At 52.6% G+C, this 18067-nt stretch overlaps 2 protein-coding genes across 9 annotated transcripts; one reads left to right on the top strand and one right to left on the bottom strand.

The window, feature by feature from the left end:
• Positions 1 to 1661: 1661 nt before the first annotated feature.
• SMYD5 (SMYD family member 5) lies at positions 1662 to 12779 on the top strand. 6 transcript variants are annotated; one of them, XM_037806720.1, is made up of 15 exons: positions 1673 to 1778; positions 5491 to 5590; positions 5822 to 6273; positions 6778 to 6917; positions 7355 to 7476; positions 7836 to 7905; positions 8524 to 8628; positions 9258 to 9320; positions 9541 to 9611; positions 9925 to 10031; positions 10411 to 10467; positions 10935 to 10982; positions 11331 to 11425; positions 12041 to 12111; positions 12211 to 12779. In XM_037806720.1, exons 3-15 carry the CDS (start codon positions 5952 to 5954, stop codon positions 12359 to 12361), a joined length of 1422 nt encoding a protein of 473 aa, XP_037662648.1. In that variant the 5' UTR covers positions 1673 to 1778; positions 5491 to 5590; positions 5822 to 5951; the 3' UTR covers positions 12362 to 12779. The 6 variants fall into 6 exon arrangements, with proteins under 6 accessions (XP_037662651.1, XP_037662648.1, XP_037662647.1 ...); XM_037806723.1 differs by lacking the exon at positions 5491 to 5590 and having other exon boundaries at positions 1662 to 1778; positions 6165 to 6273; XM_037806719.1 differs by having other exon boundaries at positions 5491 to 6273.
• Positions 12780 to 14028: 1249 nt separating this feature from the next.
• On the bottom strand, positions 14029 to 17542 carry PRADC1 (protease associated domain containing 1). 3 transcript variants are annotated; one of them, XM_037806726.1, is made up of 5 exons: positions 16958 to 17422; positions 15843 to 15943; positions 15250 to 15359; positions 14808 to 14885; positions 14029 to 14587 (listed from the first exon to the last, which is right to left on the bottom strand). In XM_037806726.1, the coding sequence occupies exons 1-5, from the start codon at positions 17307 to 17309 to the stop codon at positions 14467 to 14469; spliced, it is 762 nt and encodes a 253-aa protein (XP_037662654.1). In that variant the 5' UTR covers positions 17310 to 17422; the 3' UTR covers positions 14029 to 14466. The 3 variants fall into 3 exon arrangements, with proteins under 3 accessions (XP_037662654.1, XP_037662653.1, XP_037662655.1); XM_037806725.1 differs by having other exon boundaries at positions 14808 to 14975; positions 16958 to 17162; XM_037806727.1 differs by lacking the exons at positions 14029 to 14587; positions 15250 to 15359 and having other exon boundaries at positions 14847 to 14975; positions 16958 to 17542.
• Between the last annotated feature and the right edge of the window lie 525 nt (positions 17543 to 18067).

Here is an 18067-nt window from a genome sequence, read left to right as displayed (position 1 = left end):
CACCCGCTGGACTTCTCTGCCTCACAACTGGATTTGGCTTGCCAGTCTAGGAGGATTCCCAGCGTCACAGGGCCCCAGACAGAACTGACCTGTCAAGCAGGGACCTTCTTTTCTATACCATCTCCTGAGAGACTGGATAAAGGAACGGTCAGAGGCACAGACTGACCTTCAGCTCTGTGCGCTTGGCCAAGTTACTGAACTTCTGAGCCTTTTTCTTCATCAGTATAATAGGTGTGTTAATAATTCAGATTTCCCAGGGATGGGATGAAGTCTGTAAAGCCCTTCAAATGTGCCCGGACTGGTGCTAAGTGCACAGTAACTGTTAAGGCTTCTAGGCTCTCCTCACCTGGGAGAGTGGGGCCTACGCCAGCCCTGGTCTCCTCAGGAATTCATCTTTTCCTGGCTGGCTGTGAAGAAGGGGCCTCCTTGAATCAGTGTGTGGGCACAGAAGACTCTTCCCTACTTGGGGTGGTGGGGCTGAGAGCAAGGAGGAGGGAAAGGTAGCTCACTTCTCAGAGTTTCCCATGTTTTCAAGTTTGTTCCAACTTTTACCACTCTTAGAAGGAGCCACGGCCCAGCTGTCTCCTTAGAGCAGGCATGCTCTACCCACAAAATCCCCTCCGTGTTATTATATATAAGAGGGAAGTTTGACCGTGCCTTTGCCAAAGCTGGCATTTTATCATTAACTGCTGTATTTTCACAAGGCGGTTGTTACCTCCCTCCCTTCCCAACCTTGACTCACGGTTCCCTTTCCTTCCCAGGAATCATCTTGGTTTCCCCCTAAGAAGCCTGGCTGATAGCTGATCCCTGAGAGGACTGCCACTGGCATTTCTGGAACTGGTTTCTGTAGGCAGCTCCACACACCTGGGCCCGCCCCTGTTGAGGGTACAGATTGAGAATCTAGAATGGCTCCTGGGGGCGGAGGTGTGAAGAGTGGGGTGACCCCGGTGGAAAAAGGCCTGCCCTGCCTCATGGTGGTGTGAGAAGGCACTGTCCCCGGAGGCTGTCAGGGCAGCAGTGTCTGAGGAGGAAAGGTGGGAGCAGAGGGGGCCTCCAAGGCAGTGGACCATCCTTTCCCCGACACCAGGCCCCAGGCTTGAGGGGGCCAGGGCCAGCCTCAAGAACCCTTCTCCGTCCCTGTCCCCAGGGAGATCCTTCCTAGTGCTGGACTTAAAGGAACCAGCTGCACCTGCCTCTTCCGGAAACAACTGCATCGACTCACCTGTTCTGTTACCGGGGTTCTACCCAACCCCCAAATGTCACCGTAAGACTGTAGCAGATGCAGGCGCAGTCCATTCTCAATAACACTGAACCAACCGGGGACATGGAAACACAATAACAGGGCGTGGTAGTTAGACCAGGCCAGGCTGGGGGGACAGGTGCTATAAAGGTCAGTGGCGTGCAGCTTTTTTGGGGTCCCCAGGGAGAGAACAGGCGCCCCACCTGAAGACACAGACGGGCACAAAACTGCAGATGTAAAAGCACGAAAGCAGGCGCAGCTACGCACAGTCAACGAACCGGTCGAGCTAAATACACATGGACCAAACGGACCTGGGTTCGGACTCGCTGCGAAGCAAACCCTCGCAGCTTTGCGGACATGCACGCCATGGGCGGGGCCGCCGAGGGGCGGGGCCTCCGGGTCGAGGCGGGGTCAAGGGTCAGAAGGCGGAGGCGCCCCCAAGATGGCGGCCTCCATGTGCGACGTGTTCTCTTTCTGCATGGGCGTGGCGGGTCCGGCCCGGGTCGCAGTGGAAGTCCGCTTTGTCAGCAGCGCCAAGGTGAGGCCGGGGCGGGCCCCGTTGGGAGCCCCCAACCCGTTCGGCCTTGGAGACATTACCCCGCCACCCCATGTCCGGAGTCTAAAGGCTCCTCTGCCGCTCGGACGCTGCGGCCCAGTTCCTGCTCACGGCTTGGGGGCTCCGTGCCGGTTCCCTGCGCGCAGGCTCCCGGCGCGGTCACGCGGTGGACGGGGGCTGCCGGGTCTCGGGCGCCCCCTCCTCTCGGAGGCCCGCCCGTCTGCCAGACGCCCGGCTCCGACTGCTCCGGGAGTGGCTGTGGGCCTCCCAGCCTCCTGGACCAGGAGGGGGTTCGTCGCTGCCGGGCCTCGGGAGCGGCGGGCGGGGACGTGTTGGGCGGAGGGAACTGAGATATTAAAAAGCGTGGGTCTTCGGGGAACGTTCTCCATGAGATTTGGGTAGGGGGTGAGGAGTGAAGCCGGGACCCTTCACCAAGGGCCTTGGGGTGCCAAGGAATTTGGACTGGAGTCCGAAGGCCTAGGAAGCATTTGAAAGGTTTGAAGCAGAAGAGCGACATGGATTTTGCCTTTCTTATTATCGAATTTTAGAAGTTCATTGTAGGAAAAAAAGAAAAAGAAAATGCACGTAAGAAAAGAAAATGAAATCTACTCAATCCTACCATGCAGAAATTACTGTAGGCTTTTTATTCTTATGCAAATATAGGTATATTAAAATCATATATTTAGAAGTTGCTTTTTGATGCAAAAGTGAATCTTTCAATATCAATGAACCTATTTCTATGTATTAATTTTTAAGAACTGAGTAACATTCATTCTATTCATGGAAGGGCCACAGTTCACTCAGCCAACCCCTTACTTATGGACATTACGTTGTGTCTGATTTTTCATTCCTGGGATCAAAGGAATTGGAGCTCAGTTTCTGCACACATCCTGTGTTCTCTCCAGCTCTGGTATTTTCTTTCCTAGTTATCTTTGCCAGTCGAAATGGTATTGCTTTGTTTTCACTTATATTTGTTTATTAGGAAGGTTGACTAATTTGTCTTGTACAATGGCTGTGTGTATCCTTGGTCCTTGCCCAAGATGTCAGCCCTTCTCCCAGCTTATTCATACTGATCCAGCCTTCCACTGCCCTCTTTTCACTCTGTAGGCTCTGGAGTACTCTTTGCATGGTGAATTAGCTCCTCTACATTCTAGGTCTGCTCAACTGCTCACATCTCCATCCCCATCCCAGGGCCTCTGGTCTTCTGGTCCTCCTGGTTGATTTCAGCAACCACATGCTATGTCCACCCAGTTTGATGGTCTCTCAGTTCCTTAATTCCTAGTGGGCAGTGATACTTACCTGCACTTAGTCCCCTATCTCTCAGCCTCCTCTCTCTTCATTTCTTCCCTTCTCACTGCACCACTTCAGCTGTCTCAGCCTTCTATCAAACTCCCAGTTCTGGAAGAATGAGATAGCGGCCCTCTCATTCTGACACCTGACCTGCCCCTGGGAAAAATCATATACCTTCCCAGACTTGATAACGAGATGGATTATCCTGGTCTTTTTGTGCCTGTATTCATCAAGTGAGATTGGTTTGCGATGTTTTTTCTTTGTGCTGTCTTCATGTTAACATGAACAATGGAGTTATGCTTGTTTATTTGGTAAAATGGAAAAGCTTTCTATTTTTTTCTTTGTTATTGAATAGTTTAAATAGCATGAGAATTACTTATATTTGAATGTTTGAGAGAGCTTACTCATGAAATCATGTATAGTAGGGGCCTCCCTTGATAGTATTGACCACTTTCTCTATTGCTTGTATGGATATTGGCAGGAATGGTTTTTAAAAATTTACCAACCACAACACCAGGAACACGGCCAATCAGAACCGGAGCCTGACCAGATATGGTGGACAGCAGCCAGTGTCCCCTCCTGATGTCCACCAGCCAGACATGAGCACTGCTTATTGGTCTATCTAGGCTCTCTTCCCTTTGAGTTCAGTTTCAGTCATTCATATTTTTCTAGAAAAAAATATTGATTTAATCAAAAATTTAACATTAATTACATAGCCTTAGAGTTTTGCACAATTTTCTCTTAAAACTTGTTTTCCAAAATGGAAATATCTTTGCATAGTTTGTCTCCTTTCCCTTCAAGTTGAGTCCTCTCTAAATTAGAGCTGTTTTTCTTGAAATATTTTCATCTGTTTTGGGGATGAGTGGTTTTAAAGAGGAACAGCTCTGATTCTTTTCCTTTTTTTAAAAAAATGCATTTTATAGAGATATATTCACACAACATACAGTCCATCCAAAGTATATAATCAGTGGCTCACAGTATCATCACACAGTTGTGCATTCATCACCACAGTCATTTTTAGAACATTTTCATTATTCCAGGGGGAAAAAAAAAGAATAAAGTAAAAAAAACAAAAACGAGAAAACCCGAAACATCCCATATACCTTATCCCCCCCATCATTGATCCTCAGCATTGGTTTGGTACATTTGTTACTGTTGATGAAAGAATATTAAGATATTACTGTTAACTATAGTCCATAGTTTGCAATAGGTGTGTTTTTTCCCCATATACCACTCTATTATTAACTCCTTGTAAAAGTGTCATACATTTGTTCTGGTTCATGAAAGAACTTTTTAATATTTGTACTGTTAATCACGGTCATTGTCCACCACAAGATTTACTGAGTTATCCAGTCCTAGGTTTTAACCTCTGGCTTTCCTTCTGGTGACATATATGACTCTAAACTTCTCTTATTAACCACATTCACAGACAATTCAGCACTGCTAATTATATAATGATAATGTGCCACCTTCTCCTCTACCCATCTCCACTCATTTAAATTCAACCGAGTTAAAAATTCTGCATCTTAAGCAACTGCTCCCCATTTTCTGGCCTCATTCTATCTCCTGGTAACCTCTACTCTAGACTCTATGTCTGTGAGTTTACATATCACTTTGTTTTGATTACTAGATAAATTCTGCTTTGATCTTCTAGAAAGAGAGAAAGGGAGAGCTGTATTTATCCAATATTGAGATTTGAGATGGTCAGAGATAATGTGGGACCTTGTTAATATTCTTTTGTCCCAGAGGGGAAGGCCAAGTTTCCATTTTGCTAGATGGGGCCCCGGGGGCTATGAGGTGTAGGGGTTAGGGCTTTCCAGAAGACAGTCAAGGTTGTGTCCACAGCTTTGCCCAGTGGTGTTGTCCCACCTCCCGCTCTACTGTTAGAAAGGCTCCCAGAGTTTGTCACAGGATTGAGATTTGTGGCTCTTAGGTTGCCCAGGGTATGTCCTAGTCTACATATCCCTGCTGCTCTGAGGTTGGGAGGTGTCACTGTCTAGTCAGAGCACCTGTGCTAGAAGGAAACAGGTTGCTACCTGGGAGGCCACAGTGTGACGGGACATTTTGCTGTTGTGTCAAGCGTTTTTTTTTCTTTCCTCCCTTTGTGTGGCAGCTCAGTGCTGGCAAGGGCACCACCCCTCTTCTCTAAGTGAACAGTGGGAATAAGCATCCTGCAGGCTGGCACCTCTGCCTGGGTTCTGAAGCCATATCCTGAGGACTTTGGCACATTTGAGAGATGGCAATTCAGAGATTGTTTTCTCATCCTTCACCCCTTACAGGCTGCATACAGTACTTTAGACCTCAAACTTTAACCTGCATATGAGAATCACCTGGGATCTTGTTAAAAAGCAGATTCTGATTCAGCAGATCTGGAGTGGGGCCTGAGATTCTGCATTTCTGACAGTTTCTTAGGTGACGCCCATGCTGTTGGTCCCTGGACCACACTTTGAGTAGAAAGGAGCCAGAGCTTCTGAGGTATTTCATTGTGTCCTGGGAATGACTTGGTAGGTATTATTCTAATGCTCACTTTTCATGTGGAAAACCAACGCAAAGAAGTGAAGCAATCAGCTCAAAGGCTCATAGAAAGTTTGCATTAGTATTGGTGTTAGGATTAGCTCATTCTTTTCAGTGCAATAGCTGAGCACTTGTTGGGTGCCAGGCACTGTGCTGGTGCTGCAGGTACCCAGCCAACCAGGGAAGTAGGGCACACTCTCCTTCCCTCTCCTGTGGTCTAGGATTTCTCTGTAACCCTGAGCAGCAGCAGTGTCACTGCCGGCATCCTGGAGGAGCATGTGGGTGACTCAGAGCCTTGGCCTGCTCTAGCCATGCTAAAAGTTTTCCTCTGAGTATTCTGAGATCTGTGCCATGGAGGCTGCCTCCCCATCCCAGTCTCTCTGTTCTGAATGGGCTGAAAGTAGGTCAGAGCTGCATTTGCAGTGGAGGCAAATATGGAGGAGGCTGACCATTCTTCAAGAACTCTACAGAGACAGAGGTGAGGCTGCCTGGCCCTGCAGGAGCCCTTGGAGCTCTGTCCTCTGTCCCTTCTTATGTCCATCCTATTTACTCTCTGCCTCTCAGGGAAAGGGGTTGTTTGCCACACATCTGATCCGGAAGGGGGAGACCATCTTCATAGAACGGCCCCTGGTGGCTGCGCAGTTTCTCTGGAATGCACTTTATCGCTACCGAGGTGAGCACATCTTGCCCACTCCTCATGGCTGCTGGGCCCAGGCGCCTTTGTGCATGAGAAGAGCTGCATGTATCTCTGCCGGCTGGTGTCTCTGGGACTCTGGGTGCTTGGGAGGAACTGCTGCCTTCCCTTAGGAACACCGTGCCTGGGGACCACACCTGTGTCCTATCTTAGGCCATTTGGGGCTGTGAGCCTGTAGTCGAGTTGGCCCCAAAGGGTGGGAAAAGCTTAGTCCAGAGGTGGGGGGAGCTCTACAGAGTCCATTGAGGAGAAGGTAGAGTCAGGCAAGAGATGCAGGGGCTCATCCACCTTTAGATGCATGTGAAATTCATTCATTCATGCCATTTATTCATGTAGTCATTCATTCACTCACTTCCCAAACTCTTATTAAGCGCCTGCTATGTGCTAGGCCCCTTCTAGCCCTGGGCATGCTGCTGTGAAAAGGACAGTCATAGCTTCTGCTTGCAAGACACTTACATTGCCGTGTCGGGCTCTCACTCTCAGCCTGTGACCACTGCCTTCGGGCGCTGGAGAAGGCAGAAGAAAATGCCCAGAGGCTGACTGGGAAGCCAGGCCAGGTTCTCCCTCACCCAGAGCTGTGCACCGTGCGGAAGGACCTCCACCAGAACTGTCCCCACTGCCAGGTGAGTGTCCTGGGTGAGGGTAGGGGTGGGGGGGTGCACCTGCAAGGGGCAGGTTGGGGAGGCCTTGGCTGAGCTCCTCTTGGGGAGGCAGGAGTGAGTGACAACACACCTGGTCATGGCCCTTGGGAGTCATAACATAGGATGAGATGTTGAAAGGCTTGTTTTAGTCCTATCCTCCTTGCCCTGGTTCCATGGTCTGGAAAATGGGCTTGGTGGGAGCCAGCCTTCTTCCCCCTCTGCCTTTCATGGTTTTATGAGCCTGGGTTAGGTGGCCCTCCCATCTGCCCCCACAGTACCCTGTGCTTTCTCCTCTCACAATCCCACTGAGCTACTGCTCGGGAGCTGCTTGGGGAAGGGATGCAGGTAGAAGAGGTGAGGAGCACCTGGGCTGGCTGTGCCTGGCCCACTTGGAGTGCTGACCTGCACCCCACCGACAGGTGATGTACTGCAGTGCAGAATGTCGGCTGGCAGCTGCTGAGCAGTACCACCAGGTCCTGTGCCCAGGCCCCTCCCAGGATGACCCTCTGCATCCTCTCAATAAGCTGCAGGAGGCATGGAGGTAGGTAGCATTTCCTCTCTTCTTTCCTTTATCCCTCCCTCCCTCCAGGCCTGCCTGCCTGGACTCAGAGGGTACAGCCATCTTTCATAAGTTGCCATCCCCCAGATTTTTCCTTCATTCTTAGCATTAAACAACCCCCTGCCCTTATTCTGGGTAGCCAGTCCTATTGTCCTCAGCCTTTTGCACAGTTCCAGAAAGTTCCCCCTTGAAGCCCATAAGGATGCAAAGTCCTGCCCAAGTCTCTGCCTCTGTTTTTCTTTTTTTGGTTATAAATGGGATTTTTTAGCAATTGGACTGCTTCTCTGAGCTCAGCTACCAGAGAGGGAATTTCTAGGCCAAACTTTTTTCTCTCTCCTCAGGAGTGTTCACTACCCCCCTGAAACTGCAAGCATCATGTTGATGGCCCGGATGGTGGCCACGGTGAAGCAGGTGAGCCCACCTGGCTCTCCCAGAGAAGTGGACTCTGGCCCTATTAGACCCTTGGCCTCAGTCTCCCCATCACTTTAAGGCCCTGGCCTGGATGCAGAGTTCTCCCTGGGCTTCCCAAAGGAGAGCTCTTGCTATGTAAACCCACAGGGGTTTGCTAACCACAAATCAGGTCTGCGGAGTGGGAGAGCCTGTCGTCTTTGATCTATGACAGGATTTCTTGTGCAGCAGCAATTCGTGCATTCAATTTATAGACCCCACCTTTTGAGGATTGTGTCTCTTATATAAAGTGAGAGAAACCACTGTGATCCTCTTCTATCAAATATTGATAGTCTTAATATTCCACTTTTCCAAGTGTTGTTCAATTGGCTAGTAGCTTGGCTCCAGCTGGGGAGATGGTTGGGGGTAGACAAGGTTGGAGGATGTCTCCCAAGCAGAGGAAGGGTCTGCCTAGAAGTTCATGTTTGGCTGGTGTTTACCTGATGGTGGGGGCTGTAGAATCATAATCTACTCCTCCTACATGAATGAGAGTGCCCGTAAAGAGGTGGGGCATCTGTGAGTCTGTGTGTATGCACGCACATATGGGTACTTGTGACCCTTGCGTATATTTGCTCACTGCAGGCTAAGGATAAGGATCGTTGGATCAGGCTCTTCTCCCAGTTCTGTAACAAAACAGCCAATGAGGAGGAGGAAATTGTCCACAAACTCCTGGGGGACAAATTCAAGGTTGGTCTTCTGCCATGAGCCCCCCTTCAACAGCCTAGGATGTCTGTGGCTACCAAAGGGGAGCTCCACATTTGGTCCCCTCCTAGCCACAGAAAGGAGTTAGAGCCTGGGTCCAAAAATTGATTCAGAGGATTTGTATTCCTGCCACTGTTTAACTTTGTGATCTAATGTGTACCTGAAAATGGGAAGCGGGGAAACGGGGTGGAGTCAGAGGAAGGGGTGTGAAAGGGATGCTTCTGGGGTGGCTCTTCCTACGTTGAATTTGAGGTAAGGAGGGGGAGAGCTGAGCTGGTCTGGAGGCCAGGTCGGGGGATCCTGGAGGTTGGTGGTGAGGACAGATGTTCCAGGCCAAGGCTACATCAGCCCTGCCAGTGCAAACGCTGGAAAATTAGAAGTTTTGGGTTCACCACTCTGGATTGGAGCAAAATTAGAAGTTTTGGGTTCACCACTCTGGATTGGAGCAGGCCTGCAGACTGCCAGAACTCTTCGGGGATAAGGACTCTGTGGCTTCCCTTTGCCCTGGGGAAAGCAGGCCCTTTTCCTTCCCCTGTCTGGTCTTCTGGGCCCTGCCTGGGTGCTAATGGGAAATCCCCAGGGATGCAAGTCTCTCCCTGCTTCCCCTCAACCAGGGACAGCTGGAACTTCTACGGAGACTCTTCACTGAGGCCCTTTATGAGGAAGCACTGAGCCAGGTGAGTGTGGGCAGGCGGGTCCCATGTCCTCCCAATCCCTTCAGCTCTCTAGAGGCAACCAGGCTCAGCCTCTCCTCCTGGGACAGCTGGGCCAGAGGTGAATTGGTCTTCAGGAGTGGGGATGGGACTGACTCACGGAAGACTTCCTGAACACAGTGTTAGGTCAGGAAGAAAAGCAAGTGGCCATAACCTAGAGTATTCATCTCTCTTTCCCCTGCAGTGGTTCACTCCAGATGGATTCCGGTCTCTCTTTGCTCTTGTTGGGACCAATGGCCAAGGCATCGGGACCAGGTTAGGCAATAACATTCCAGGGCTATAGGACTTATTTCTCAGGGCTTGGATGGGAGTTTGAGGAAGGAAGCCACAGCTGCTTTAAAGTTTAGGGTGGGGTGGGTTGACTGGTTAGCACATTGTACTGGACATGGAGGTGGGAGTCAGAAAGAATGAGGCAGTGGAGTCTGCTCTTGGGAGTCTTGGTCTTGATAGCAAGAAAGAAAGGGGGTGGGGGTGGGAACACTTCTTCCTGGGCTTATCTTGCCTGGAGGTGGAGAGCCCTGTGACCTGGGCCCCCTTTCCAACTACGGGCTGCCTGGGACCCCCCCAGTTCCCTGAGCCAGTGGGTCCATGCCTGTGATGCGCTGGAGCTGAAGCCTCAGGACCGTGAGCGGCTGGATGCCTTCATTGACCAGCTATACAAGGACGTCGAGGCAGGTTGGTGAGATGGGACCTTGGCCTCAGCTAGCCTTGGAGACTCCCCCACCCAGTCAGATGGCAGGCACACGGTCCTCCCCCAGGGAGCTGTGAGTTAATGGTGGGGGGAGGTAATCCCTGTGTGCCTGTGGGGAGCTTCAGAGCTGTTTGCCGGACACACAGATGGCCGCAAGATCCAGGCAGAGGCTTGACACTGGGAGGAGGGGAGTGCTGAGCAAATGGGGTGATGTTGATAGCAAAGCAAGATCTGTGCCGCAGAGAAGCAAGTTTGGGTAAAACAGTGAAGACCGGGTGGGGTAGTGTGGTGAGTGGCACACTGGCTTTGCTTTCCCCACCTGTAAAATGGGTAAAATAAGACCTGCATGTTACTGTCTTACAGCAACTGGCGAGTTTCTTAACTGTGAAGGATCTGGCCTCTTTCTGCTTCAGAGCTGCTGTGAGTCATGGCACTGAGGAGGGGTGGTCCTGGGGGCATTTCCTCCTTGGCCAGGAGGCCTCGAGGCCACAGTTAACCTCTCACAGTGGAGCCCAGTCAAGGCTGGTGGGGTTGAGTGGGAGCAGGGTTAGGTCTGAGCTTCCTTGGAGAATCCCCTGGGGGTTTTTCATTCTATTATTTATTCATTGATTTATTTGACTGATCATGCTTTAATATATGTAATACTTTCTAGCAGGTCAGGCCCTGTGCTAGAGCTCTGTTCTTGCAAAGGGAAGCCTGGACTTGGGGCCATCACTGCCCTGGGAGGTTTGGTAGGGGAGTGGTGGGAGGCCCTTAGGATCCTGGGAAGAGGGAGCTTAGGCTGGAAGGCGAGTCTCATCAGCACCTGGTGGGGAGGGGCACAGCCAGCTTTTCTAGATCTCAGCCTCCCTCCGTCTGGTTTCTTCCCTGCAAATTCCCCATCCTAGGTTCCAGGGACACTCAGCCTCACCCAAACTGGGCTCTTAGAGGGTCTGGTGAGTTAAGTGGTTTGGGGTGGGCATCCCTTCGAGAGCCTTGTTCTTCCTTTTGCAAGACACTGGGAACACAACTAAGGATAAGGTGGGCCAGGGAGGAGGAGAGCAAGGGCAGTGGTGGGGGGCACAAGGCAGGTAGCAGTGTGGGAGTGCATTTGACCTGTGCCTGGTGATCTTCAGGAAGGATCACTGAACAGGAGTCAGGAAACTTGGATTCTAGTGCCTGTTCAGCCCCAGCAGGGCTGGGTAGGGATTAGAAAATGAGAGGAAGGGACCCAGGACTCGGAAGGGTTGAGGCCATTATTTTTATTAGTCAATAATCATCATTACCTGCCTCTTGTGACCCAGGCAACCATAGCTGTGTCCCTAATGCAGAGACCTCCTTCCCAGAAAACAACTTTCTTTTGCACGTCACTGCCCTGGAGGATATTAAGCCAGGAGAGGTAAGGGGGGCCAGAACCTCCAAGGGAGGGGGGACAGTGGGCCTTGCAAGTTCTCTGCAGGGATGAAAGCAGAGTTGAATTCCCACATAACCTAGAGCATGAGTCTTTTTGCCCTTGGATATGCTCTAACCCCACACTTTCCAACAAATAACTCCAAAAGGCCTGAGAGCTGTGTTGGAGGGACAACTGCATGTCCAGGTTCTTGCCCCCAGCCATCTCTTGATCAACAGATCTGCAGCTTCTAAGAAATTGGAAGGAGATGGTTCTCTGTGGCTTGGGTCGTGGGAGCTGGTTTGGGTTTGGAGTCCTCGCTGTTAACATAGTGAAGAGAGCCTGGTGGAATCTTCTTCCAGGGCAAGTAGCATCAGACTGAGATAACCTCTGATTCCAGCCACCGACATTGGCCTGAGGCTAACCCAGTCCCCTCTCTGTCTCAGACACAGGTTGTTGGAGCCTCATAGTAGCCTGTCTGCCTGTCCCTTCCCAGGGGAGTGGATCAAGGCAGCCCACTACTTTGCCGAAGGGCAGCTCAGGTCTAACTCCTGGAGATGGGGCAGTGATTGGGGAGGCCCTTTTCCCGTCTAATAGACACCCTACCTCTCCTCTGCCCTGCAGGAAATCTGTATCAGCTACTTAGACTGCTGTCAGCGGGAGCGCAGCCGCCACAGCCGCCACAAGATCCTCAGGTGCCACTGGGGGCCAGGGTGGGCAGCTGGGCTCGGGGGTCCTCTGTCTCAGTGGCTGCCTGACTTTTTATGCCCACCACCTTCCCCCTACCCCTGCAGGGAGAACTATCTGTTTGTTTGTTCCTGCCCCAAATGCCTGGCAGAGGCTGATGAACCCAATGTGACCTCAGAAGAGGAGGAAGAAGAAGAGGAGGAAGAGGAAGGAGAGCCAGAAGATGCTGAGCTAGGGGATGAGATGACTGATGTGTGATGTTGCCCTGCTCAGAAGGGGCTCTGACCTGGACCGTGCTGGAAAAGGGGACCTTCCCCCAGAGAAGAGGCTTGGAAGGAACTCTCCACTCCCATTGCCTGCTTCCCCCCCTTCCAGCCATGTCTCTGTTGCGGGTAGGACAGAGGACGGACCCTAGGCCCTTTGTCCCCTACCAGATCTCGTGCCCTGGACACTGCTGCTGAGTTGGCTCAGGCTCTGCGCCATCACCGAGCCCTTCGGAATCGGCCTACCCCCGAGGCACTCCATTCCAGGGTGTGGGGGGCTGGGACCAAGGGTCAGGTGCAATGGTGTTTCTTCCTCTTGGTCCCATGGTCCCCCTTACCCGTCCACACGAGGCTTCTCCCCTCTCAACTTGCTATTGATTTATTTTGAGGGGGTAACAAAGTGGCAAATCTGAGACCAGCCTGATTTCATTCTAGCAGAAAGAGAGAGGGCGTGAGGCCCCCTCCCCACTTCCCGCCTCCCACAGTTAGAGCTGATAAGGCCACTGCCTGACCACTGGCACAGCTGGGAGAGGCAAGAAGGAGGAACCAAGCCTCCAAGGCATCTACCCTAAGGCTTTCTGCCCGGGACACACTGGGTCCAGGTCATTACTGCCCTCTTCCCCCTAACACCCACCATTTGGATATCTGGGAAAGTGGAGATGCCCCCTTCCCCAGACTTCAGTCTCTGTGCCTCGGGCCTTGCCTCTCAGGCCCTGGCCCCGTCTTGCCTTGTGGGGTGTGGATGAGGCTTCGGCTTTCCTCATGAGGGGAATGTGGGGGCTCATCACTTCTTCCTCACACGGCCTTCCCACTAAGGGCTCTAGCAGCATGCCTGCAACCTGGGCTGGGGCGTAACAGGCCTGTGCACCTTAATTTAGGATGCTCTAGAGTCTTCCTTGGGGCCAGTTTAACATGGGCCAGTAAGGGGTTCTCCTGGCTTTAGTCTCCATCTTTAGGGTCTCCACAGAGGAACACCCGCTAGAGACTCTGAGATGAGTCCCTCCACCTCCCCTTGAGCATTACCCATTGTTCTTGGGTTGGGTGCTGTGGGAATTATAATCTGTCACTCCCCCTTCTACCTGCTGAGGAAGCCCAGGGAGGGTAGGTGCCTTACCTGGATCATGGAGCCAGGGTGGAATCTGCCTCTTTGGCCCCTCACCTGCTGGACTCTTCCTCCTCCTTCATAGCAGCCAGCACCCTTCTTACCCCCTCCTGTCTTCTGTTCTCATTAAAACATGAGTGGTGACAGGAATACTTTGTGAAGATCAGCTTGACAGGCTGCCAGGCTTGCCAGGGCACCCAGCAGTCATGAAGTGGGTACAGAGGGGCACAGGTTAGAGCAGGTGAGGGTGGGAGATGGGAGCCCCAGGTTCCCCAGTTTGGGTTCATCTCTGGTCTTACCCACACGCTGCTGTGCAAATGTCCCTAAAGACCAAGGGCCCTGTGAGGACAAGAGGAATTTTCTCCCCAGGTGATTGAACTATGGTTTCCTGGGCCTTCCTCAGCTCTTGAGCAGGAGGCTGTGTTGGGATTAGAGACCAGCAGTTACTTATTTTCTCTGAGCCTCAATTTCCTCCCCTCATAACAAGGGTATGAGGCTAGGCCAGTGAGCTTTGAGGGCCCCTCCCACCCCTGGGTGCACTTATTCTAGGACACACTTGCAACCCTGATGAGTAGCTTTATTGCTGAAAAGTCAGTAAGGATTTATTGAGTCTCCAAACGCTAGCTCTTTAGGCCCCTCCAGCAACTGCCGGTGGAGAAGCTGTGAAGGGCAATGTGGGAAGACCCTTGGTAAGGGAGGCTGGAGCCAGGGGGGATGTGACAGGTCACAGATGACTCTCAGGCCACCTGCCTTTGACCCCTTTTCTAGATACTAGCCAGGTGCCCTGGGGCCTGGCTCTTCCCTCTTCTCATAGCATGAGGTACCCTTGGGGCCCTGGGGGAGGGAAGGCCAATTGGGTGGCTTCCCTTTCCCCTCTATCTGCAGCCCTCCCCCCACCCCATCCCCAGATGCTCTCCCCAACTCCCAAACAGCAGAATTCCTGGGTTGCCCCTTCCCAGGGCAGAGTTGCTTATGGCTGGAATGTGGGACCAACTCTTCTACCAGAAGGTCCAGGGCGGTTGCAGCAGCTCAAAGGTGGGGATGCTGGTGACATTGACTGGTATGGAAATGACGGCCCATGGCAGCCCATGCTGTTCCAAGGAGCGGCGAATCATGTAGCTGGGAGGGCATGAAGAAAGATGGCAATGGTCACTTTCTTGGCACCATTGTGCCCCACTGTTCCCATCACTCAGACTTCCAGAGCTCGAGGACTTTTTTCACCCTCCAACTGGGCACCCCAAAATGAGGCCTGAGGGAAGGGACTGGTGATTGCCCTGGATCTCCCCAAGTCATGGCACCCAGGCTGATGCCAACAGAACCAGGGACAAGGAGCCCTTACCCATCTCGGCCGAGCAGGAAGAGGGCAGGGATGTCAGCCGTGCGCTGGGTGCTGTCCTGGATCATCTCCACGTAGAAGCTGTCATTGTCAACCACATCGTCAGAGATGATCACTGCCCGCCCGCCGTGTTCCTGCACCACCCGGGTCTTGGAGAGGAAGGAGCAGCCCCTGGAAGAAGTGGTGAGACCAAAAGAAAGGCAGGGTCCTAGTTGGCTCTCCCCCTGGACGTCACTATGGGTGGATGGAAAACGGACCATGGATAATTTTTTAATAGCTCATAAGTAAATAGCCAAAAAGCATGGACAATCTTAAGACATTTTTTAAGACCTTGAAGAATGACAATTTGCCCCAAACCAGCCATTTCAAAGCATCACTGACAGTGAAGATCCCAGCATCTGCCCTGTGCCTGCCCTCCCCTGGGCCAGTACCTGCCCCTGCTTACCCCCTTTCCACCAGAGCGATCTGGTTCTGGATGAAGAAACCGTTGCTGAGTTCCCCACAGGCCTCTGGGGGTTCAGCAGGGACAAGGTGGATCTGCTCATACCTCGTGTGCTGAAAGATGTTGAGGGGGCGAAAATGTGAAGAGATGCCTGTTTAGGCCCAGACTGATGATTCTATCTTTGTGCCAGGCAGTTGAGCATTTTTACTTAACTCCCACAAAACCCTATCCTCCCCCACCCTGCCTTGCTGTGAGATAGGTAGGAGGCTTGTACAGACTCAGAGAAGGGAAGGGACTTGCCTTAAATCACACAGGCCAGAGGAAGAGCTGATGGAGAAAGCTGGCAGCTCCAGTTTCTCACTGTATTATGTCCCCAAAGAAAAGCCTGTTTCTCCACAGTGCCCAGGAGTGGCTGGAAGTGTTTCCTCCCTGCACTGCAGCCCCTGGTGGGCAGAGTGAATCCTGTCCCTTTCCCCATCCCAACACCTGACGTGGTGGCACTCAGGTATCAGTTGAAGGGATGATAAGGACACTGTAGCTCAGTGAGAGGAGGGAGAGACGGAGGGTCAGAGAGGAGGGGACCTTTCTGAACTTACAAAGATCCCACCGAAGTCCTTGGCTGGGGTGGCTGTGAAGATATATCGAATGTCTCCAGGACTCAGCACTTGGAAGTACAAATAGTCATGGATGCGTAAACCTGAAGGATAAAGGGTACAGATAAGAGGCCTCTTGGGAACAAACTGGTTTGGCTTCCGATCACAGACCCTGTGACTTCCTTACCTGGGCTGGCAATAGTCTGGGCCAGGAGACCAGCCTCAGCTGACTGGGCCTTCCACTTAGGTGGGACAGTTGGTCTCTGTGCTGAAAACTCCATTCTCACTGCCACCCCCCAATCCAGCCATTATCATCTCTTGCCCTGATTGTTCCAGCTGGTTAACTGGTCTACCTGCTTCCATTCTTGCTCCCTGAGGCCTTTTCTTCAAATAACAGCCAGAGTTACCTTCTTAAAACACGAATGTAATCATGTCATCACTCCCAGGGCTTCAGTATCCTTCAACCACTTCTCTTTGCAAGTAAAGTCTCAATTCTACTGCCCAAATCACAGCCTCCTCGTAGAGTTCCATTGGTTTGGCACTGGGCTACGTACGGCCTTTTATCCTGGGAGTGGGGACTCCCCATGGACACACTCCCGGGAAGACTTCCTGCCTTAGGGCTAAACACCCCCTCTGCAACACACACTTTTGCCTGGCCTCTGCTTCTGCTTGTCTGTGTAAATGAAGTGTGGCTCTTCGTATGTGCTCAGGTATGTGAATGAGTGTCAACGTGTATGTGCTCAGGCAGATGCAGAGGCTGTGCATGTGTGTGATTGTGTAGGAACGTCTGCTCCTGTATATGGATGTGAGTGTTCACATGCATAGCTCTAGCTTGTAGAATCTCCAGCTGTCTCTGTGTCTCCTGCTCGCAACCCGCAGTCATCTGGATCAGCCCGAGTGTAGGGAGGGCCCGCTGCTTCGACAAGGGGAGATGAAGACTCAGGGCCCTACCTAGGGCTGCGCCCAACGCATGTCCCTGGAGACCAGCATCCACCCATTCTATCCGCCCGTCCCTCGACCTGCCCGAATTCGCGGGGTCCCCAAGGTGACCCGTGCCCCCCGCCCCCGAGAAGCACGCAAGCTGAACGGCCAGTCCCACCCCGCCCGTTGCTGCTCACCGTGGGCCGCGACGCACGCAGGGAGCCAGAACACGAGACAACACCAGCCGGCAGCACCGGGGACCATCTCCAGGGCCAGGCCCGGCTGGGTGCTTCCTCCCGGCGCCCCACTGCGCGTCTCTCGCTGGACTTCAGCCTGACAGCTGCTCCGGCCTCCCGCCCACGGGCCCGCTCTCGCCGCTGGTTGGCGGACGGGAACGAGGCCCACGACTGATTGGCTCTGAATCCTGCTCGTGTAGTCACACTTTCCGCCTCTGCGCCTTTGCCCACTTCCCATTGGTCGAGAGAAGTGGAGCCGAGGGCTGATTGGTTTAAACTCTATACAGCAACAGCCGGCCCCGCCCCGGCACATCTCGGTCTGGATTAACCTAGCCACAACTTCTCTGACGTGTGGGCGGGACCAGGAGGACCCGGCGCTGGCGGGGGTGGGCTCCCTACGGGATCACCTTCGGCCGCCGACAGGCCTGACAGCCAGTTCTTGCTGTTTAGGCTGGATCTTCGCACGACAACGATTTGTCTTCTCCTAGGCTCCTCGAGAAGGCACTCATCGAGCGCCCCGGTGGCCACCGCCAGTCCTCTGGCCAGTTCCACCATTGCTTGCGCGCCACTGTCGGTGGGCTCAGGGGACGCAGGTGGCCTCGATCCGATCCAGTGCAAAGCCCGAAAACGGGCACTGCGGCCGAGTTTCCACGCCGCCTCTCAACCACTGACTGTGCAGCCGTGACTTTGGACCTATTTCTTCATCTCTCTAAGCCTTGAGTCATACTGATCTGTAAAATGAGTATAATACTAGGACTGCGGCGGTAGGACTGTGAGGATTAAACGATATCATTCCCGTGAAGTGCTTACTTAGCACAGGCGGGTCCCACAGCTGGTGTTCAATAAATGTTTGCTTTTATTGCCCTCCTTGGTCTGGCGTCCGGGGCGGGAGTGGGGGAAGGAGAGGGAATTAAGGTTAGTAGGTTACGGAAGCAAAGCAAGGATCCTACATGCCCGAAGAGAAAGAGCAAAACCAAAACCCCGCGTCCCTCGGATAACCAACGCTTCTTGCTGGGGTACCTAGAGCACTCTCCGGGGCCTAGCTTCTGGCCCTTCTAGTCATGCCGACTC

This window comes from Choloepus didactylus, chromosome 17 (assembly GCF_015220235.1).
Source record: "Choloepus didactylus isolate mChoDid1 chromosome 17, mChoDid1.pri, whole genome shotgun sequence".
In the NCBI taxonomy this organism is placed as follows: Eukaryota; Metazoa; Chordata; class Mammalia; order Pilosa; family Megalonychidae; genus Choloepus; species Choloepus didactylus.
The sequence above is the reverse complement of the archived record's forward strand: the minus strand, read 5'-3'. Positions and strand labels throughout refer to the sequence as shown.

What these genes read in the sequence shown, in the direction of transcription:
- SMYD5 (XM_037806720.1), top strand. Translation starts at nt 5,952, where the DNA reads ATGGAGGCTGCCTCCCCATCCCAGTCTCTCTGTTCTGAATGGGCTGAA. An exon ending in CTTTCTGCTTCAGAGCTGCT is followed by an intron (nt 10,468 to 10,934) that starts GTGAGTCATGGC and finishes TCCCCATCCTAG; the next exon opens with GTTCCAGGGACACTCAGCCT. An exon ending in CTGGGCTCTTAGAGGGTCTG is followed by an intron (nt 10,983 to 11,330) that starts GTGAGTTAAGTG and finishes CTTGTGACCCAG; the next exon opens with GCAACCATAGCTGTGTCCCT.
- PRADC1 (XM_037806726.1), bottom strand. Translation starts at nt 17,309, where the DNA reads ATGTGCCGGGGCGGGGCCGGCTGTTGCTGTATAGAGTTTAAACCAATC. An exon ending in AGGACTTCGGTGGGATCTTT is followed by an intron (nt 15,360 to 15,842) that starts GTAAGTTCAGAA and finishes AACATCTTTCAG; the next exon opens with CACACGAGGTATGAGCAGAT. An exon ending in TTCCTGCTCGGCCGAGATGG is followed by an intron (nt 14,588 to 14,807) that starts GTAAGGGCTCCT and finishes ATGCCCTCCCAG; the next exon opens with CTACATGATTCGCCGCTCCT.